General features: G+C 51.6%; 1 protein-coding gene across 3 annotated transcripts; it reads left to right on the forward strand.

The window, feature by feature from the left end:
- The first annotated feature begins 7,045 nt into the window (after nt 1–7,045).
- Nucleotides 7,046–18,985, forward strand: LOC128904202 (trypsin I-P1-like). 3 transcript variants are annotated; one of them, XM_054188201.1, is made up of 5 exons: nt 7,046–7,063; nt 16,094–16,326; nt 16,935–17,188; nt 17,955–18,091; nt 18,836–18,985. In XM_054188201.1, exons 1-5 carry the CDS (start codon nt 7,046–7,048, stop codon nt 18,983–18,985), a joined length of 792 nt encoding a protein of 263 aa, XP_054044176.1. The 3 variants fall into 3 exon arrangements, with proteins under 3 accessions (XP_054044176.1, XP_054044177.1, XP_054044178.1); XM_054188202.1 differs by lacking the exon at nt 7,046–7,063 and adding an exon at nt 15,637–15,691 and having other exon boundaries at nt 16,158–16,326; XM_054188203.1 differs by lacking the exons at nt 7,046–7,063; nt 16,094–16,326 and adding an exon at nt 16,723–16,766.
- Nucleotides 18,986–22,867: the final 3,882 nt, after the last annotated feature.

Raw genomic sequence — 22,867 nt, forward strand, 5'->3', positions numbered from 1 at the left:
CGGATGACTGCATCAGCAGGCTGTTGAAGGGCCCACACTGCCGGGAGAAAAGAAAAACAAAAGAAAAAAGTAGGGGGAGTCTAGGCAGAAGGTGAAATGGTGTGAGGAGGAAGGGGATGAAAAAACCCCACAAAATCTAGCAGGGGTAAGAGATGGGATGAGTTTAAAAGCTATGGGCAAGTTTCTCATCTGTCTATGAAAGACCAGGAGAAACAGCTGACAGCAAATGTCAATATTTGAAATGGGGAGGAAATCAGAAGAAAGGAGCAGTCAGCGATGGAAATCTGCCCATGGTGGCAGCACAGGCAGCACAGGCACAGAGACGTGTGTGGAGGAAATGCTGAGGAAGGAAGATAGGCATGACAGTGGGGGTGGGCAAGGCAGTGGGAGAGCACCTGAAATGTGAGAAAGGAGATGGCTGGCTGGGATCAGTGGGAGAGAACACTCACACACAGCAATGGGTGGTATGAATCCTGCACAGATGTCTTGCTCTGTGTGTGTGTGTGTGTGATTATGCGTGCAATCACAGGAACATGATGGGGCTGGATGGGAGCCTGGGTTTGAGGCAGGGCAGGGGGGATGCTGGGGGTTTTCCCTTTCTTCCTGTGGCATCAGCTGAGATCTCCAGAAAAGAAGTATTATGCAAAGGACACAGAGATATGGGGCACGGGTTCTGCTTCGCTGTCCCACAGCTGACACGCCATTCCAGACGCCCTGGAACTTCACAGGCCCTGACCCCACAAGCCACAGCGTGGTGTTGTCTCTGCTCAGCCCTATGCTGTCCATGCCATGGCCCCAGGCACCGAGCAGGCTGCTGACATAACGCTCTTGGCATGGCTTGTAGCTTGACAGAGAGGAGTTCCTCCAGGGAACTACTGGAGCGAGTCCAGCAAAGGGCAACCAAGATGATTATGGGACTGGAGCACCTCCCTTATGAGGAAAGGCTGAAAGAGCTGGGACTCTTTAACCTGGAGAAGAGAAGGTTGAGGGGGGACCTGATTAATGTTTACAAGTACCTAAAGTGTGGGTTTAAGGAGGACGGAGCCAGGCTTTTTTCAATGGTTCCCAGTGACAGGACGAGGGGCAATGGGCACAAGCTAGAACATAGGAAGTTCCGTTCAAATACACGGAAAAACTTCTTTACGGTGAGGGTGACGGAGCACTGGAACAGGCTGCCCAGGGAGGTTGTGGAGTCCCCTTCTCTGGAGATTTTCAAGACCCGCCTGGATGCAGCCCTGAGGGATGTGCTTTAGGTAATCCTGCTCTAGCAGGGGAGTTGGACTAGACGATCTCTAGAGGTCCCTTCCAACTCTGAAGATTCTGTGATTCTGTGATTCTGTGAAATGCAACTTTCTCCTCCAAAGAGACATCTGAAGGGAGAAAAACCTACCCTTGGCATTAGACTAGGAGTAGAGATCCAATGACCGTGCCAAGAAAACTTCCCCGTGAGAATGATTATTTGGGGGTGAGGGTAGTAGGAAGAAGCTCTTCAGGAATTCCCCCTCAAGGACATAGAACAAGGTAACATCTAATGCCTGCCTCCTCCTTGTGGGTTATTTCTGGTCAAACAGGAGACTTTCTTTCCCCCCCACGGATCGCATCCACTTCCAAATGTCCAGTGTTCTTGATGCTCATAGGGACAGTCAAATCTTGGTTCCATGGATCCCTGGGGACTGGCTCTGTGTGTTCATGTCATTCCGAGAGTGGGTCTGGGGAAAGGTCAAGATCCCCCATGCCGTAGGGAAGCAGGGAGCACACACACTCCCACACCCATACCCCTCCACCTCCATCCCCATCTACCACCCTTACCATTCCATGGCAAGAGCTTCCATGGGTGGAGTTCAAAAGCTTTCAGCACAATGGCAGAACAAAAAGGTGGCCATGGGCAGCCAGTATGCAGCTGCGGTCCCTCCTCACTCCTGGGATTGGGGGTGGGAGGTGGTGGTGAGACGCCTGCTTTGTTCCCTGTGTTACTCTTCAGAGTTTCCCGTGTGCTGGGAACCCAGATTTCACATTCTCCTCATGCCGAGAAGCAAACTTGTCCCTTCCTCCAACCAGACTGAAAGCACTGCATGGGGTCATGAAGTGGGGCCAAGGCCTCTCCAACAAGCCCAGGTGAAAATGCACCCAGCCCAGGGGAGTGGTGAGTCAGGCTGCGGTGATCCTCTAGGGAATGTGCAAAGAGTAATGAACCTGTTGTGGGGGATACAGACCATAGACACAGAAGGACCAGGTAGGTGGAGAGGGAGGTCTCCTCGAGGACCTCACTCTCCCCTCTTCTCAGGGCAGGGCTGGGCCCAAAGTTGAGGACTCGAGCTGGGGCAGGGCCAGTTTGAGACACAGGGAAGCCATAACTAGTTTATCCACATTCCAGAACTATCCAAGCAAGTCAAATAAAAAGCCTGTGCTCTGGGTGTCCGGGTGTGGGGAGAGGATGACGGGAACGGGCAAAGGAACATCTTCTGCTTCAAAAGCCCTGGGACACATAAGTGCTCTTGGCGAGCTCTCTCCTGAGTCCACTGGAACCCTTTAGATGAAATCCACGGTTTGGTTGGGGCTGTGGGGCTGGGAGTCTGGATGCCAGTGAGGCTGTGGGCACAAAAATTAATCCCTCATATCTTCCATACCAAAGTGAACAAATAGGTTTAGGCATCCTCACCCACCCCATTTGCAGCCCTGTGATTCTTCCTTCGGGAAAAATGTGGATGGTCTCTCTCTGGGGATTATTTCTGGCTTCTGTCTCTTGGTGGGGATGATGGGATTCTTGCCCACTGGGATTAGGACATAAGTAGAATCCAGTTATGGGCATAATCGCATTGCAATTTCCTGCTTAATTCCCATGTGTGGTTTGGGAATAATCCCAAATGGGATTTCAGAGTTTATGCCATTTGGGATTACAGGATTAATCCTCACTGAGGTGATGGGACTAACCTCAGGGGGGCTATGATATTACTGCTCAATGGCATTATGGAATTCTTTTCATTGAGGTAATCGGATTAATCAAAAAAGAATTATGGGATTAGTTCCCAGGGGGGTTACGGGATTAATCCCCACATGGATTATGACCTCTCCGTCTCTGGGAAAGCTATCTGTGTCCTATAACCTGGTGACATGAGTAACTGCAGAGAAGTCAATTCCCAGGCTGGACCTGAGTGGGCAGAGGTTTGGGCACAGAGATGAGCCCTGGCCCTGGGCAGCAGCATAGAGTGGCCCCTGCTTCACGCTGGGCAAAGGCTGACAGCCATTTGTCTTCCCAGGGCAAGGGCAGGTTCAACAGCAGGATCGTGGTCAACACGACAGGGTGGAAGTGGCAGGTATTTGAGACAGACCCCAGGCCTTGCTCCCACCTCCTGACTCAAGACACACAGAGAGGCCACCCACCCCATCCGGACCAAGGGACAAAAGGAAGTGGGGGTGAGGACAGTCAGGCTGGGTTGGACTGGTCCAGAGACGTCCAGGTAGAGTGGAGTGCAGCCTCAAGGGCTGAAAGGCAGCTGAGCTCTTCCGTGTGATGGAGTGAGGAGCACTGGATGAAAGTCAAGCCTTGAGGACACTCATCTTGACAAATCCTGGGGACCTCATCTAAGGCTGGAATCCTGTGTGATGGGAACCCACTAGAATCTCTTTGAAGTCACAGGGCTTTTTAAGAAGCCCAAAACTGGTTTCAGCAAAGGTCTTCACCTGGGACACCTGAGCAGTGAAACAGTCTGCTTAGGGAAAAGGGACAGAGGGCACCTTCCTTCCACAGAGAGGAACTTTCTGTCCCTTTCTTCCCATCACCAGACAACATTAACACACATTTGTCTTTCTTGGCAGGACTTTAATGGGAAACCAGTAGTCTACGTGAGTACCACAAAGACCCTCTCACCCAAATATTCCCCCATTTTTCTTGAAAGACGTAGGGCACTGGGGAATACACCAAAGGCTGACGGAAGCACTTGGGGGGTGGGGGGGTGGTATCCAAGGGTTTCCAGTCTGCCCTGCACTCAGGTAAGGTTTGTCTCTGAAATTGGAGCAGGTCTCTCAGGGCATGGACCAGGGCAAGTTGGAAAGTCTCCCTAAATGCAAACCACTCCTTCGAGTGAAAGGCCTTGTGGCCTTGTCCCTGGGCTGCCACACTCCTCTGGCAAAGAATTTGTCCCTCTGCCTCAGCAGAATTTCCCCATCACAGATTGTGCCATCGCTTTTCAGTCTTTTCATGGGGAGCTCCAAGAAGACTCTGTCTCTAACTCATCCTCAGCTCCCTCCAGGGAACGAGAGGCTGCACCTAATGCTCCCCTGCATTCTCATCAAGCCCGGTGGAGGAATGATCCCCCTCCTGGCCCTGACACCTCCATTCAGGCTAGCAGAGCCAACTCATCTTCAGCTCCCTCCAGGGAACGAGAGCTACAGTGATTACTTGTTGCCTACTCCCTACTTCTTCAAGGTTATTTATCTCAGACCTGCAAGGCCAGTTGTTCCCTGGCTCCTCAGATTTATTTGTCTCAGGTCTGCAAGGTCGGCATGCCCTCGAATTTCTTGTATACTTGTACTTTTCTGCTAGCCACCCCCGACATGCACCTAATGCTCCCCTGCATTCTCATCAAGCAGGGGGGACGAATGATCCCCCTCCTGGCCCTGACACCTCCATTCTGGCTAGCAGAGCCAAGGGTATGGTGGGTTATTGCCACAGAGCACCTTGTGGCCTGGGGCTCCGCACCTACAGGGCTGCGCTCCATCCTGAATACCGTTGAGACTTGGGCTATTTGGCATACATCTGAATGTTCAGGTCACAGGGTAGTGGCATGACCCAAGGACCATGGCACACAACAGCGAACACAACAGCGTACCCATTCCCTGGAGTCTGCTGGGGCCAAGGGACCAGTGCACACATAGAAGTCCTCAGTGGCATGGTCCTGCCAGTACTCTGCAACTCAGAGCCCCTCGTGTACAGCAGTGTGTTGAGCCCTGGGTTACCAGCAAGGCACCTGTACTCTAGGAAACCACACTGTGAGCAATCCCAGGAGACCTCGAATCCCTTGCCAGATTTAACTCCAGGTTGGCTTGGCTTTCCAGCAGATGGAGAAGGAAAGGGCTGGGTGAACCAAGACAAAATGATCTACTGTCAAACACAGGGCTCTGTGTGTGTGCTGGGGGCACATCCCTCGTTGCATGGAAAGGTTTGTGCTATGCTGCTCCGCATTTTGAGTCACTGTGGGCCTCCCTCAGCACAGAAATATGTGCCAGAGTCATTGAGTAGGGCGTAATCTATCGCCACAGATAAGCGGTAGCCCTTAGTCCCATTACTCCAAAAGTGATTTCTGAATTCCTTCTCAATCTCTGCCCTGCCACCTTCCACCGAATATACAACCAACTGCAGAGTGGCATCCTTCCCCACGGGCAACTTGTACCAGGACATGGCAGAGTATGCATTGTCCTTTTGGGAACAGTTCAGAACCACAGAGTCTCCCACTCAAAAAACTGTGTCTGGCGACTGCTGAAGGGCCTGGCCTGCAAAGAGAAGGGAAGAGATGTGAGGAGTGAAACACACTGAAGGAGACATGAAAACACATCCTAGAATTAAGACATGGCATGGGGCGGCATAAGGATGTCAGCAAGCTCTATGGGACAGTGTCCCGTTTCTCTGAGAGACACACACAGAAAAAAAAAAAACATAAACCACCTTCCAGATAACGGCAAATTTGTTATGACAAATAATGGCTTCAGTACTCTCAATTGAAGTAATAAACTGGGATAAAAAAACACCTTTGTAGATGTGTAGAGTTTTCTGAGTTTAGAGGTTGAGGAAAAGCTCACCTCGTTCATTGCCCATCCTCCCCCGGGAAGCCTTGGGGAATGGGGCACTGACAACAACTGGGCACACGGCTGAGGCAGCAGCAGCAGCTCCAGGGCAGCTCTTCAAGCGGAAGAGAAGATCACTTACCCACAGGGACCAGGACGGCCACAAGGAACCAGAGGAGAACCATGGGGAAAGGCCACCTCCTTCCAGCACCCTGCCCAGTGTGGCAGCACAGGCACAGAGACGTGCCAAGACGAGAGGCTGGGAGAGGAAGAGACACGTGTCTCTCTGCGGGTGGGCAGGGCGGTGAGAGAGAGCCTGAAGTGTGAGGAGGCAGTTGGCTGGCTGGGAACAGCGGGGAATGACACCTGCATGCAGGCATGAGGTGCATCCACCCAGCTCCACGCACTTCCTGCTGTGTCTGTGTGTGTGTATAGGCAGAGGTGGGGGACAGGGGTGATCACAGGAGCAGGATGGGGCTGTGTGGCAGCCTGAGTGCGTGCACGGCACAGGGATGCACAAGGAGGCACCAAACGAAGGGAAGAGAAAGAGAGCGTAGGGATGCATGTTTGTTGTGTGCCCCTCAGCTGAGTCTTCTCTCCAGCAGCTTTTTTTCTGGAGCATTCTGCAAAGGAGCAGCAGGACGAGGATGGGCAGAGCTGGAGAAAATCCTGTCTTCTTCTCTACTTGGGGAACAGCCTGTTCACCAGCCCAACGCTGTGAGAAATCACTGCTGGCAAGATCTGACTTGCTTTGTGTCCACACTGACACCCTCTCTGTGTGTCAGAGGCCTGACAGAGCTTCTGCACGTCTCTGCCCATGCTGTGTGCCCAGCAATGCACGGCAGTGTATGGACAGCCCATACAAGAGAGCAAGGGATCTGGCTGCTCAAGGCTGTCATGGGCTTTGCAGAGAAGATGTACCCCTCTGTCCCTGCAGAAGGGTGCAGCAATGCCAGCAGCTCCCACTCCCTCTGTTCCAGGTCCAAGCAAATCCCACTGCATTCATTAGCACAAAAATGCCTGTAGAAGATTCAGGAATGACCCCAGCTTCCTCAAAAGAAAAGGGAGAAAAGAACCAAGAGGGTGGGCTAAACTGTGCAGGCAACAGGAAGAAACCCCACAATACCCCACAATACCCCCAGCACTCCAGCTGAGAGGAGGCTGGGCTTGATGTCTCCATGGGAAGGGTCTCCATTTCCCATGGTGTTCCCTGGGGTGCGCAGGCGGCAGGGCAGGGCATTGGGAGCCCTGCAGGGCACATGGGATGCGAGGAGTTAGAGATGTCAAACGCGGCACGCCTGCTCTCTTGGGCCTTGTGCTTAGGGCTGGAGAAACCCGTCTCTTAGCATGGGAAGATGCAGTGTGGGAACCTGCTGGAGAGCCCCATGATGGCCTGTGCTGCGCACCGGTGTGTGTTAAGACAGAGATACCACTCTAACCCATCAGGAAACCTTCTGTTAGCTGCACAGCTTGCTAACGTAATCTGGAATTTAGATATATCCTTGGGAAAGGTAAACTGTGTGAGGATCAGGGGGTGGAAGGCAGTGATCCTGACCCAGAGACCACTGTAGATGGAGGAGTCAGTGATGCACAAAACAGTGAACCCGAGCACGCGCCCGCCTGTGCTGTGCTGCACCTGCAACATGGCCTTCAGGCCTCTGCTGTGCTGCACATTCCCCCTGGCCACAGGATAACCTCAGGCAGGTCGTTGTAACGGAGCAGGACGTGGGCAGCTCCCGCTCGGTACCGGCTCTTACGCCACGTGCCCGGCCTTCCCTTTATCTAAAGGTGCACCTTAGGTAGAAGAACCTCTCATGCAAACATCCTTTCTGTGTGACGGTGAGAATGATGAACTCCAGGGCTGCCTGGAGTTAAATGAGAGGAGGTCTGCAGAGTGCAGATTGAGGAGAGACAGAAAGAAGAAGGTGGGGAGAGAAAGGGAGGCAGAGAGGGGAAGAAGAGTTGAGGGAAGTGGCTATAATGGAAATGAGAGCTAAACGGAGAGAGAGGCAAGGAGGAGTGGGCTGGCATGGAGAGAAAGCAGGACAAATAAACTCACAGAGTCTAAGAAGAGCATGAAGGGCAGGCTAGGAAGCAGAGGAGGTAAGGAGTGGAAAGGGATCATCCTGCCTTGTGCAGCTCTGACGAGGAGGAAAGCAGGTCCCCTTTGTGCAGGAGCAGGTTTGCGCTCAGCTCCCTCAGCAGCCTACCCACTGTGTTTCATCCTCAGCACAGTAATACGTGCCAGAGTCATTCAGAAAGGCATGCTCGATCGAGATGGTCATCGTGTCTCCTTGTATCCCACTGCTCTTCAAACGGCTGCGGAGATCCTCCTCCACATCTGCTTTACCACCTGCATATGCAGAAACCACCAGGATCAGCCTGGAGTCCTTCCCCAAAGGAACCTTGTACAATTGAATCAATGTGCTGGTGGATTTCTTCTTGGAACAGCTCAGACTCACGGACTGGCCTTGTCGTATCACTGTGTCTGGGGACTGTTCCAGAGCCAGCACTGGAAGGGAAAAGGAAGAGCATTGAGGACAAGGAAAAAATGGGAAAACTTTAACTGGGCACTACGCGTTGGTACAGAAGAGGGTGGGAAGGAACAGGAAAGGCTAGGGAGCTGTGGAAGGTATGGGACAGCTCTTCCGATCAGCAGGGGACTTTCCAGTCTCTCTCCAAGAGGCAAGAAACATTCCTGGTCAGTTTGTGTTCAAAACATGAACCATGTGGGGGCTGAGCACAGAAGAAAAAATAGACAGCCCTTGCAGGAGATTCAGGGATTCCTGCCCACGGCATTCAGTGCCCATCCTCAGCACTGGAAGCTTTGGGGAATGGAGCTCTGCCAGCAAGCGGGGATGCAGCTGGGACAGCAGCAGTGGAATCGCTGTAGGTGCTGAGGGGTGACTTGAGATCACTTACCCATAGGGGCCAGCATGGCCACAAAGAACCAGCAGGGAGCCATGCGGGAAAAGCCCCTGTCCTTTCAGGGACCTGCCTTTTGTCGCTGCCCAGAGACATGGGAAGAGGAAGCCCTGGGTGAGGAGGGTGAGACATATTAGACATATTGGGGTTGGGCAGGACATGAAAGGCGAGAAAGGATTGGCTGGCTGGGAACAGTGGGGAAGGACACGCACAGTCACAGGAAACTATAAACCCTGCAGAGATGGGGGGCGGTGGGTGTGTGTGTGGGGAGGGGAGAAGGGGGGTTGCATGGAGAGGACCGTGCTGAGGTTGCATGGGAGTCTGAGTGCGTGCAAGGCAGAGAAATGCTGAGAGTTCCCCTCCTGCTTCTGGAAACCTCGAGAGCTGGAGACATGAGCTATGCGGGACATACAGAGGTCCCTTGCATTTCCCCAGGCATTTTCCCTCTCTCCCCCAGCCATGGGTCGTTCTTTTTTTATAGGTATATGAGGGGTCACTCTGTGTGGGGGTGGGGGTCTGCAGGGATCCCTCCAGCCTTGGCTCAGCAGAGCTGGGGAGAGGAGTAGGAGAGGAAGGTAAATGCCTTTGAAGAGTGTGGCCCAAAGGGGGAGGCATGAGGGAGAAGAGGCGCTGAGGACTGGGGCTAGGGTGGCTTCTCCCTCCACTTTCCTTGCTGACAGGCAGTAGCCCAGCTTCCTCCAGAGATTGTTTCTCCCTGGGACCCAGCTGGGGACCCTTGGTTGTCTCAGCCTGGTGCTGCAGCTGTACAGTGCGATTTCATTCACTCGTGCTCCACCAGTGACACCGCTCTACTGCTCTGCTCACAGGGTCACGGGACTCCAGCCACTGCCGTCCTCCCCACAGCGCCCTCGGGTGTCTCTGCCCAGGGGGACAGCCACATGGCCTCTCCTGAATGGGGCAAACTCGGCGCAGGGATGCGCAGCCGGGAGAGTGGCAAGAGTGAAAGGAACCCAGGCAACAAATGACAGAGGTCTCCACCATGCCCAGCGCTGCTGGCAGCACCTTTCCATCCTCATAGGAACTGTCGGAGCCTGTGCCTGGAGCTCTACCTGGTGACAGGCAAAGAGAAGAAATGGCAATGGGCTAGGATCCCTGGTGGTACTCCTGCCTCATCATGCTGGGAAGAAGGAGGCTAGTGGGATGTCACCCAGCTCAGTGTTTCTCTGAAGAAGACAGTTCAGGAAAGGCATAAGGAAAACTGTTTGCGGGTGTGAAGCGGGAGACTCCCACGTACTGGGACAACAGGCGTGCGCCACCACACCCGGCAAACTGCTGCAGGGGCCAGCTGCAGGGCAGGTAAGACTGCGCTGGGGAAGGGATCTGCAGCGAAAAGGGCCGACAAAAAGCTCTTTGGGGGGCTTTTGGAAGCCGGCAAAAGCCCTCGGCCTGTGCTGAGGGCTGACAGCTGCTGGGCCGGCTGCTGAGGGAGCCTGGGAGCCGAGACAGCACCTCCCCCGATCGATCAAGCCACCAGCTTATAAGAAGCCTCCGGGAGGGCAGGGACTAGTGCCTGGCCACAGAGCAACCAGTGCTCACCCCAACTGACCGTCGACTCACAAGGTCTCACTTGTGCGTAGAGATCCAGCCGTGGTTGCTACCCGGTCAAAGGCTGCTGTTAGAAAACTGTGAGCACCCAGACAGAGGCCCCGCGCAAACATATGGGCGTCCAGGCCTCGGGCTGCAGAGAGTGCCGGAGCCTGGCACTCGCGATGGAGGGCAGCGGAGACAACACCTGTGTCAGGTGTGAACAGGTAGATGATCTGCTCGTTCTGGTGGCTGAGCTGAAGGAGGAAGTGGAGAGGTTGAGGAGTGTCAGGGAACGTGAGAGGGAGAGTGACTGGTGGACCCCCTCCCTGAGAGAGAGGGAAGAGGGTGAGGCCCCACACAGGTCAGAGGACTCGCTCCCCTCACGTCACGAGGCAGTAGGAGGGGATCGCAGAGAAGAGGGGGAATGGAAACAGGTCCCTGCTCGGGGAAGCAGGAGAATCCCCTCTCGGCCCCTCCCACCTTCCCAGTTGCCCTTGCAGAACAGGTATGGAGTCCTGCAGGAGGAACTGGCTGTTGGAGAGGAGGATGATACACCCAGGCCACAAATGTCAGAAAGACCAAGTCGCCATGGACCCAGCATCACCACTGGCTCCAAAAGGAAAAGCAGATGGGTCGTTGTTGTGGGTGACTCTCTACTGAGGGGGGCGGAGGGGCCAATATGCCGTCCTGACCCACTTCACAGGGAAGTCTGCTGCCTCCCTGGGGCACGGGTCAGGGATGTGTTGGACAAACTTCCAGCCCTAGTAAACTCCTCTGACTACTACCCCCTCTTAGTATTTCAGGTGGGTAGTGATGAAGTGGGTAGGAGGAGCCCAAAATCGATTTAAAGAGATTTTAGAGCCTTGGGGCAGTGGCTTAAGGGATCAGGAACACAAGTTGTTTTCTCCTCTATCCCTTCAGTGGCAATCATGAATGAGGAAATTAACAGGAAGAGGCAAAAGGGCAACTCCTGGATCCGGGACTGGTGTTATCAGCAGGGCTTTGGGTTTTTTGACCACAGGCTGCTATATGAGTCACCTGACCTGCTGCTGGCAGATGGGATGCACCTGTCCCAGAAGGGGAAAAGAATTTTGGGGCAGGAGTTAGCAAGGCTCATTGACAGGGCTTTAAACTAGATATGAGGGGGGAAGGGGAGATAACTGGGCCTGTCCGGAATAAACCCAAGGGAGGCATGCCAGGGCTTGAAGGATGGTTGACTAGCGAGGACTCTCACTCTGCCATTTCATTTGAGAGAAGGGACAGACGTTTAGAAATCATGGAAGCACCTGAGAGGGGTCTGGTGGGAAATGGGGCCCACACTCACAAAAAGGTGCTGGAGTCGTTGGCACATCTGAAGTTCATCTATACCAATGCAAGCAGTATGCGCAACAAACAGGGGGAGCTTGAAGCCATGATGCACCAGGGAAACTATGACATAGTGGCTATCACAGAAATGTGGTGGGATGCCTCACACGACTGGAGTGCCACAATCGATGGCTACAAGCTCTTCAGGAGGGACAGACAGGAAAGGAGAGGCGGAGGAGTGGCCCTGTATATTAGAGAATGCTGTGAGAGCTCGGAAATCAAGTATACTGATGATGGAGTGGAGAGTGTTTGGATTAGGTTAAGGGCCAATAAAGCTGATATCGCTGTGGGAGTCTGCTATAGACCTCCCAACCAAAGCAGTGAGGTGGATGAAGCTTTCTATAAGCAGCTGGGGGAAATCTCGCGGTCACTTGCCGTTGTTCTTGTGGGGAACTTTAACCTCCCGGATATCTGCTGGGAATACAACACAGCAGAGAGGGAACAATCCAGGAGGTTCCTGGAATGTGTGGAAGATAACTTCCTCACACAGCTGGTAAGTGAGCCAACAAGGGGAGGTGCCCTCCTGGACCTGCTTCTTGTGAACAGGGAAGAACTTGTGGGGGAAGTAAAGGTTGGTGGCCGTCTAGGGCACAGTGATCGTGAGATGATCGAATTTCTGATTCTTCGGGAAACAAGGAGAGGGGTTAGTAAAACTGCCACCTTAGACTTCCGGGGGGCAAATTTTGACCTGTTCAGAAGACTGCTGGACAAAATCCCTTGGGAGGCTGCCCTGAAGGATATAGGAGCCCAGGAAGGCTGGACATACTTCAAGAGAGAAGTCTTAAAGGCACAGGAGGAGGCTGTCCCCGTGTGCCCAAAAACAAGTAGGTGGGGAAGGAGACCGGCCTGGCTAAATAGGGACCTTTGGCTGGACCTCAAGAACAAAAGGAGAGTCTATGACCTCTGGAAGAGGGGGCAGGTCTCTCATGAAGACTATAAGGATATAGCGAAGCTATGCAGGGAGAAAATTAGGAGAGCCAAAGCGCAGCTAGAGCTCAACCTAGCTACAGCCGTTAAGGGTAACAAAAAATGTTTCTATAAATTCATTAACAACAAAAGGAGGATTAGGGAAAATCTCCCTCCCGTATTGGATGCAGAGGGAAACATAGTCACAAAGGATGAGGAAAAGGCTGAGGTGCTCAATGCCTACTTTGCCTCAGTCTTTAGCAGTGGAACTAGCTGTTCCCCGGGCACCCAGCCTCGTGAGCTAGGAGACAGGGAGGGGAAGCTGAACGAGGTCATCACAATTAAAGAGGAAGTGATCGGTGACCTGCTACGCTGCTTGGATGCGCACAAGTCTATGGGACTGGATGGGTTACATCCAAGAGTGCTGAAAGAGTTGGCAGACGTGCTCGCCAAGCCACTTTCCATTATCTACCTGAAGTCAGAGCTAACTGGGGAGGTCCCAATGGACTGGAGGGTAGCAAATGCAGCGCACATGTACAAAAAAGGCAGAAAGGAGGATCCGGGAAACTATAGGCCTGTCAGTCTGACCTCGGTAGCAGGGAAGGTCATGGAGCAGATCATCTTGAGTGCCATTACAAGTCATATAATGGACAAGCAGGGGATCAGGCCTAGTCAGCATGGGTTTATGAAAGGCAGACCCTGCCTGACGAACCTGATTTCCTTCTATGACAAGATGACCCAATTATTGGATGAGGGAAAGGCTGTGGACATTGTCTACCTAGACTTTCAAAAAGCATTTGACACTGTCCCCCATAGAATTCTCATGGAAAAACTGGCAGCTCATGGCCTGGATGAGCATATGATCTGATGGATCAAGCACTGGCTGGATGGGTGGTCCCAAAGAGTGGTGGGCAATGGACTTAAATCCAGCTGGCAGCCGGTCACAAGTGGTGTCCCTCAGGGCTCAGTGTTGGGACCATTTCTGTTTAACATCTTTATTGATGACCTTGATAAGGACATAGAGTGTATCATCAGCAAGTTTGCAGATGACACAAAGCTAAGCTGGAGTGTTGATCTACATGAGGATAGGGAGGCTCTACAGAGAGACTTGGATAGATTGGACTGATGGGCCAATGCTAACAGTATGAGCTTCAACAAGGCCAAGTGCCGGATCCTGCACTTGGGCCACAACAACCCCATGCATCGCTACAGCCTTGGGGAAGTGTGGCTGGAGAGCTGCCTGGCAGAAAAGGACCTGGGGGTTCTAATTGACAAGTGGCTGAACATGAGCCAGCAGTGTGCCCAGGTGGCCAAGAGGGCCAATGGCATCCTGGCTTGTATTAGAAATCGTGTGACCAGCAGAAGGAGGGAGGTGATTGTCGCCCTGTACTCAACACTGGTGAGGCCACACCTTGAGTATTGTGTCCAGTTCTGGGCACCTCAATATGAGAGAGATATCGAGGTGCTGGAGCGAGTGCAGAGGAGGGCAACGAAGCTGGTGAAGGGCCTGCAGAATAAATCTTATGAGGAGCGACTGAAGGAGCTGGGACTGTTTAGTTTGAGGAAGAGGAGGCTGAGGGGAGACCTCTTCACTCTCTACAACTACTTGAAAGGACATTGTAGAGAGGTTGGTGCTGGTCTCTTCTCACAGGTAATTAGCGATAGAACAAGAGGGAATGGGTTCAAGCTGCAGCACGGTAGGTTTAGGCTGGACATTAGGAAAAAAATTCTTCACAGAAAGAGTGGTCAGACACTGGAATAGGCTGCCCAGGGAGGTGGTGGAGTCACCATCCCTGAATGTGTTTAAGACTCGTTTAGATGTGGTGTTAAGGGATATGGTGTAAGGGAGAACTTTGTAGAGTGGAGCTGATGGTTGGACTCGATGATCCCAAGGCTCTTTTCCAATCTAAATGATTCTATGATTCTACATGCATAAGCATCAATGTTACACTGCAATTCTTCCGTGGCCAAAATTAGTATCTATAGAACATTCCAAAGCTAAATAAAAAAATACGTGTTTTGGTACTTAGGCCAATATTATCATAAGGATTAGGTGAAAGAAATGCTTTCAAAGAGATGTGGTGAGAATTCCCACATTTGAGCTATTTAACTTAGAAGGTGGGGGGGTGGGGGGTGGGCACGGAATAGTTTTATCCTCATTGAAACTACTTTTGAATCATTTTATTTGGGGAAATGCTGTGTTCGATATGATAAAAACACACACGCACACATGACTCAAGAAAAGGAATTTGCTGAAATACAATTAACAAATGAACACTGAGAGGTTTGGGGGTGTTTTGTTTTGCTTTTGTCGTGGTTTGGCCTCAGACGGCAACAAAGAACCAGGTGCCGCTCGCTCGCGCCTTCCCAATACAGGAAGAATCGGAAGAAAAAAAGGCAGGACTCTTGGGTTGAGACCAAGGCAGTTTACCAGAACAGCAAAGGGAACAGGCAAAGAACAGCAATAACACGGACAGAGGAATACACAAACACGGTTACGGAACCGCCACTCACCGACCGGACCCGGGATGCCCCAGCCCGCTCCAAGCGGCGACTTCCTGCGCCCTCCCCCGGCAGCTCAGGGTGGGCATGGCTCACATGGCATGGGATACCAGGGAAAATTAACCCTATCCCCGCCGGAACCAGGACAGCTTTCCTTTGCTTTGTTTTGCTTTCTTTAAATATAAATGCATAGTATTGCTGTCCATTACCTACAATATTCAGCTTCCAGTAAAAATACACATTTTTAATAATGACACCATCAGCGCAGAGGAATCTCAAAGGGGTTTGAGGGTTGCCCTCAACAGGTGCTGCGTATAGGAATGAGATAGACAGACAAACAGCTACACACCTTCCAAAGCCCAAAGGTATTTTTAAGTTGAAGGCAGCCCTCTGAAATAATTTGAAATAGCTCTCTATCTTAGGAAAGGTTTATTATTAACTGATATGTTATTTTTACTTTCTGCCTGTGCCTGTTAATGACCACATTTGGATCTTCAAATTTTCCACTGTGTACTTTTTGTCTGGAGAAAACCTTGGACTAGAGATAAGGCCATCTCAAAAAATGTATTTCTAGCAGCTCACACTTGCAGTGCACCAGTCGGGGCGTGAGGCTGTGTCGAGATCATGAAATTCATACTGTTTCTCACCTTTGTTGGGGTGGCTGGTGAGTATGTTTTGTACTTCTGCTTTTGTGAGTTGTAAGGAAGCCCATTTTCTGAGCACATTTACAGGGCAGTCTACTGGGGGAAAGGGAAGTCCAGTTTCAGCTTGCACAAACTTTACGGCACAGCACTGCAACTTCTTTTGACTGTGTCCGTTCACAATTGCTTGTGTCACAAAATGGGGAACGAAAGCCTTCATAGGGGTTCTCGTCCCAGCACTACTGAAATGTGGGCGTCAGCTTCAAAAAAAGACTGTCTCTCCCTTAAGGAGTACCAAGTACGAAGGTAACACCGCTGGCCAGGAAGTCCTAAAGCTGCTGTAAAGTTTTGGACAATGGCCGCGTGCTTGCCCGCTGGTACTGTGAGTTTTCAGAGAAGTACAGCCTGCAAGTGAGACGCTTCAGTCAGTCGCAGGGGGACAAGACTCCCTATGCCAGATGTTGACATATGCCACTTCTTATCTCCCAGTTGCCTTCCCCGTCAACGCTGACGATGATGATGACAAGATCGTGGGAGGCTACACCTGTGCAGAGAACTCTGTCCCCTACCAGGTGTCCCTGAATTCTGGGTATCACTTCTGTGGAGGTTCCCTCATCAGCAGCCAGTGGGTTGTGTCGGCTGCCCACTGCTACAAGTCGTGAGTACAAAAAACTATATTCTTCCCTAAAGCTACTTCTTTCTTCCAGTTCGCTTCTAGCAGGAAGTCTGAGCTGTGAGATCCAAATCTGGAAGGGACTTTGTTCTGACAGGGGACAACCAAGGAATGGGTGGCTCGTTCAGGAAGCTGGGCTGAGGCATCATGAGGGCTTTTCCACTTCTGCAAATGCTTCTGGGAATGCAGAGCACTTTCTGAAATGGCAAGGTGATAATCGAGCAATGAGTTACGGGCTGTGACTTCTTACAAACTGCATGAATCTTGCTACAACTTCGTCACCGGAGAACAGGAAGGGGAATGAGGTCAGGGTGACAGCAGTTTGCCTTTTTCCAGAATGTTTGTATAAAGCACTGTTATATATCCGACTCGTCCCAGCTCAACAAAAGGAACCTGCAGAAACTCACCAGCTGTGCTGGGAGTGGGTAAGATCTCAGTGTGGATCCCCAGGACGTGTTGCAGGACAAGAAAGATGACCTGCATGAAAACAGCTCCCACAGTAGCGATGTTGCAGCGAGCGCATACGGTGACGGGGAGGTTCCTCATAAGCAGGCGGTAGCAGTAAAGTACGTGCCATTCCTTCTCTTTTCCAGGCGCATCCAAGTGCAGCTCGGGAAACATAACCTGGAACTCACAGAATCGACACAGCAGTTGATCAATTCAGCTAAAGTCATCCGCCACCCTCGCTTCAGCTCCAGAACACTGGACAATGACATTATGCTCATCAAGCTTTCCGTACCAGCCCAGCTCAACCGAGCTGTCCAAACAATTCCTCTGCCTACCAGCTGTGTGACCACAGGCACCACGTGCCTCATCTCTGGCTGGGGCAACACACTCAGCAATGGCAGTGAGTACTCTGTGGGAATGTACAGCATCGCAAGGGCCCGGGAGACGCTCTAAGACTCCGCAATTAACTCCAAACTGTGCAGGGTAAAGCTCAGAGAAGTGCTGTGGGACGGGCCTTTTTCACTGATGAGTCCGTATAGGACGGTAACAATTTAACTGCTTTGAAGGAAATCCTTTATAAGGTCCTTCCTCTTGTTCTGTGGTACGAACATGGAATCACTCGAGTCATCCATGTGCTCTTCACCAGCATGTTCACTCCGCCATAAATTTTGTGGCCTGGCGCTATCAGCTGTGCAGTGCCAAGCACTGGCAATTTCACTAATGCCAATAGAGTTGTCAGTGCTCTGAGAACAAGATCAAAATCTGTGATTGTGGATCTCAAATTACTACAAGAGAGCTCCGTTCTCTTACGCCAATGGTCAGAGGTGTGAATGGTGACTGGTGTCTAATCCACCGACGACAACAAAACCTGCAGCAGAGGAGAGGATGGTTTTCCTGAGGCGCAGGTTTCCTCCAGCATATGGGCTACAAGAGTAGCTCGTGGCACCACACTTGCCACTTGATGACTGTCTAGGTATCAGAAAAATTATCGTGGCTGCAGTTCCATCTGAACAAAAGGAATCCATGCTGTGATTACCGTTCAGAGGAAAAATGACAACCACTAAAACAGGATGCTCAGTCATTACTTTTCTGATAAGGAAGATCTCCTCCGGGCTCCGAAATGAACTCAGAGATGTCATCAACCACCTCTCTCTGTTTTCTTCTAGATTTGTTTCCGGACACCTTGCAGTGCCTGAAGGCTCCCGTACTCTCCGCAAGAGAGTGCAGCGATGCCTACCCTCGGCAAATTACCAACAATATGATGTGTGTAGGATTCCTGGAGGGAGGGAAAGACTCCTGCCAGGTAAAACATCTGTCTCTCCTTTCCCATATGTTTCTCTCCTGCCTGTTGCCAGTAGAAGAGGCCGTCACATTAGAGAATCTGCTACTCTCACTGCACTGGCGTGTCTGAATGTCGTATTTTTGAACAACAGCAGAGACTTAGGGTGAAAGCTGCTTACTGAGTGAGGCTAGCTTTTTTCCCACTCTGTCGGTCATTGTCCCTTTTTGAGATGGCCAATACCTCTGCCCTAAACTTCCACAAGCAGACTATGCCACCTCCTGCACCTTGGGCTATTGAAAAGGGAGGAGTCCTGCACCAGAGAATCAATAGTAATCACGGTGACTTCAGAGCTTAGGACACAAATGTTAGGTTTGGACTCACCAAAAATTACATAGCCAGTATGCCAAGATCCGGGTAGTCTGGAAAACGAACACACCTGACAATTGGTCTGCATTTTACATGTGCCGAGCTCCACGGAGTTATTTGGCAGAATAATGTTTAAGACACCCATATCCTAAGCGTCTGCCAAGGACTGCATCCATCCAAAATAGGCAGCTTACTCATCCTCAGCTGCAGTGCCCTTGGAGCTAAAGTAAGGCACAGGAGCATCAGGTGTAGAGTGGTAATCAGAAATGACCTCTGTAGAACTTCAGTGCAGAAAAAGCCCAATGGAGCTCCCTCGACTGTCAGTGATTTCTGGGATCTCTGGCTCATCACTTCACGCTCCTCTCATTTGCTGAATATCCGTATCCTTTATGTGCACAGGGGGATTCCGGCGGTCCAGTAGTCTGCAAGGGGCAGCTCCAAGGCATTGTTTCCTGGGGTATTGGATGTGCGCAGAGAGGCTATCCCGGAGTTTACACTAAGGTTTGCAACTACGTCTCCTGGATCCAAGACACTATAGCTGCCAACTGAGACGCTCTCTCTCATTCTCTGATGTGACCTGTTTCTTCTCCTTCATCATTTTCTTCCGTTTTGGGACTGGACACACCAAAATTATCAAAAAATAAAGACTTCCAGGCACCCCTTCTTTGTGCAACATTTCTCTGGGTACTTCCATAGGCCATTTGTATGGAGGGCAGAGGCAGGGAATATCACTCCAGGGAAAATATTTAATATTTGTAGTGCCTCTCAACTAGCAGGGTCTTGCAACAGTTTTCAGCTTCATCTTCAGGAGCCTGTCAGTCAGTTACAGGCAGACATCTTTTCTGTTTATCAGCATGTACTCAGGTGCTACAAAACTGCCTAAAAAAGCCGACAGAGTGCGCTGAATCATACAGGCAGCAGACTCCTACTGTAGAAAACAGCAGGCAGCAGCACAAACGCTCCCCATCGCCCCCACTCTCACCCCCAGCCCCAACAATATGACTGAACGTTCCTTAGTGGAACCTCTCCGATAGCTCCACTTGGGGAATGAAACGACCTCTTGCTGAGGGCTTGTTCTCTTCATGGACCAGTCCCCAGTCCTCTTCCAGTCCGGTCCTAGTCCTCTTCAATATATTCATCAACGACCTGGATGAAGGGATGGAGTGCACCCCCAGCAAGTTTGCTGATGATACAAAACTGGGAGGGGTGTCTGACACACCAGAAGGCTGTGCTGCCATACAGAGAGACCTAGACAGGTTGGAGAGTTGGGCGGAGAGAAACTTTATGAAATTCAACAAGGGCAAGTGTAGGGTGCTGCACCTGGGGAGGAATAACCCCATGCACCAGTACAGGTTGGGGGCTGACCTGCTGGAGAGCAGCTCAGTGGAAAGAGACCTGGGAGTCGTGGTGGACAACAGGATGACCATGAGCCAGCAATGTGCCATTGTGGCCAAGAAGGCCAACGGCATCCTGGGGTGCATCAAGAAGAGTGTGGCCAGCAGGTCGAGGGAGGTCATCCTCCCCCTCTCCTCTGCCCTGGTGAGGCTGCACCTGGAGTACTGTGTCCAGCTCTGGGCTCCCTGGTTCAAGAAGAACAGGGAACTGCTGGAGAGGGTGCAGCAAAGGGCTACGAAGATGATCAAGGGACTGGAACATCTCTCTTATGAAGAAAGGCTGAGAGACTTGGGTCTTTTTAGTCTGGAAAAAAGACGACTGAGAGGGGACCTTATTGATTCTTATAAATACTTAAAGCTGGGTGTCAGGAGGATGGGGCCAGGTGCTGCCCAGCGACAGGACAAAAGGTAACAGGAACAAACTTGAACATAGGAAGTTCCACCTAAACATGAGGAGGAACTTCCTTCATTTGGGGGTGGCAGAGCACTGGAACAGGCTGCCCAGAGAGGGGGTGGGCTCTCCGTCTCTGGAGACATTCAAAACCCACCTCGACGCGTTCCTGTGCAACCTCCTCTAGGCGAACCTGCTTTGGCAGGAGGGTTGGATGAGATGATCTCCAGAGGTCCCTTCCAACCCCTACCATTCTGTCATTCTGTGACTCCCAGGGCAAAGGCAGGTTCAACAGCAGGATCGTGGTCAACATGACAGGGTGGAAGTGGCAGGTATTTGAGACAGACCACAGGCCTTGCTCCCACCTCCTGACTCAAGACACACAGAGAGGCCACCCATCCCATCTGGACCAAGGGACAAAAGGAAGTGGGGGTGAGGACAGTCAGGCTGGGTTGGACTGGTCCAGAGACGTCCAGGTAGAGTGGAGTGCAGCCTCAAGGGCTGAAAGGCAGCTGAGCTCTTCCGTGTGATGGAGTGAGGAGCACTGGATGAAAGTCAAGCCTTGAGGACACTCATCTTGGACAAATCCTGGGGACCTCATCTAAGGCTGGAATCCTGTGTGATGGGACCCCACTAGAGTCTCTTTGAAGTCACGGGGCTTTTTAAGAACCCCAGAACTGGTTTCAGCAAAGGTCTTCACCTGGGACACCTGAGCAGTGAAACAGTCTGCTTAGGGAAAAGGGACAGAGGGCACCTTCCTTCCACAGAGAAAAATTTTCTATCCCCTTCTTCCCATCACCAGACAGCATTAACACACATTTGTCTTTCTTGGCAGGACTTTAATGGGGAAGCAGCAGTCTACGTGAGTACCACAAAGACCCTCTCACCCAAACGTTCCCCCATTTTTCTTGAAAGACGTAGGGCACTGGGGAATACACCAAAGGCTGATGGAGGTACTCGGGGGTGTGGTATCCAAGGGTTTCCAGTCTGCCCTGCACTCAGGTAAGGTTTCTCCCTAAAATTGGAGCAGGTCTCTCAGGGCATGGATCAGGGCAGGTTGGAAAGTCTCCCTAAATGCAAACCTCTCCTTCAAGTACAAGGCCTTGTGCTTGGGCTGCCTCACTACTCTGGCAAAGGATTTGTCCCCCTGCCTCAGCAGAATTTCCCCATCCCAGATTGTGCCCATCACTTTTCAGTCCTTTCATGGGGACCCCCAAGAAGACTCTGTCTCTAACTCGTCCTCAGCTCCCTCCAGGGAATGAGAGGCTGCACCTAATGCTCCCCTACCTTCTGGCCAGACAAACCTAGAACCTTCAACCTCTGCCCACCTGCCCTGTGTTCCAGTGCTCATCATCTCAAGACCCCTGGTGGACATCTCCCTTGTCCTGGGGACGCCAAGTGGTTCCAGTCTGCAGTTATGGTCTCCAAAGTGTGGAGCAGGGTGGAGGAATGATCCCCCTCCTGGCCCTGACACCTCCATTCCGGTTAGCAGAGCCAAAGGTATGGTGGATTATTGCCACGGAGCACCTTGTGGCCTGGGGCTCCTCACCTACAGGACCATGCTCCATCCTTGGATACCATCAAGACCTGAGCTACATGGTGTATATCAGAGTATTCAGGTCACGGCGTAACGGCGTGACCCAGGCACCCTGGCACACAGCAGCATACCCATTCACTGCAGACTGGTGGGACCAAGGGACCAGTGCAGACATAGAAGTCCTCAGTGGCATGGTCTTGCCTCTGCAACTTGGAGCCCCTCGTCTACAGCAGTGTGTTGAGCCCTGGGTTACCAGCGAGGCACCTGTACTCTAGGAAACCACAGTGTGAGCCACCCCAGGAGACGCCAGAATCCCTTGCCAGATTCAACTCCAGGTTGGCCTTGGATTTCCAGCCAAGCAATTAGAGATCAGGCAGTAGACAGACAGATGATAAACACTACTTTCCTGAAGTAGACAGTGCTACAGGGCAAGAGGAGAACATGGTCTACTGTCAAATACAGGGCTCTGTCTATGTGCTGGGGGCACATCCCTCGTCGCATGGAAAGGTTTGTGCTATGCTGCTCCAGCTTTTGAGTCACTGTGCATCTCTCTTACCACAGAAATATGTGCCAGAGTCATTGAGTAGCGCGTAATCTATCACCACAGATAAGCGGTAGCCCTTAGTCCCATTACTCCAAAAGTGATTTCTGAATTCCTTCTCAATCTCTGCCCTGCCACCTTCCACCGAATATACAACCAACTGCAGAGTGGCATCCTTCCCCATGGGCAACTTGTACCAGGGGATGGCTGAGTATGCATTGTCCTTTTGGGAACAGTTCAGAACCACAGAGTCTCCCACTCGGAAAACTGTGTCTGGCGACTGCTGAAGGGCCTGGCCTGCAAAGAGAAGGGAAGAGATGTGAGGAGTGAAACACACTGAAGGAGACATGAAAACACATCCTAGAATTAAGACATGGCATGGGGTGGCATAAGGATGTCAGCAAGCTCTATGGGACAGTGTCCCGTTTCTCTGAGAGACACACACAGGAGAAAAAAAAAAAAAAAACATAAACCAGACAGTGGCATAAAAGACAACGGCAAATTTGGTATGACAAATAATGGCTTCAGTACTCTCAGTTGAAGTGTTAAAATGGGATAGAAAAAACAC

Source organism: Rissa tridactyla, chromosome 1 (assembly GCF_028500815.1).
Source record: "Rissa tridactyla isolate bRisTri1 chromosome 1, bRisTri1.patW.cur.20221130, whole genome shotgun sequence".
In the NCBI taxonomy this organism is placed as follows: Eukaryota; Metazoa; Chordata; class Aves; order Charadriiformes; family Laridae; genus Rissa; species Rissa tridactyla.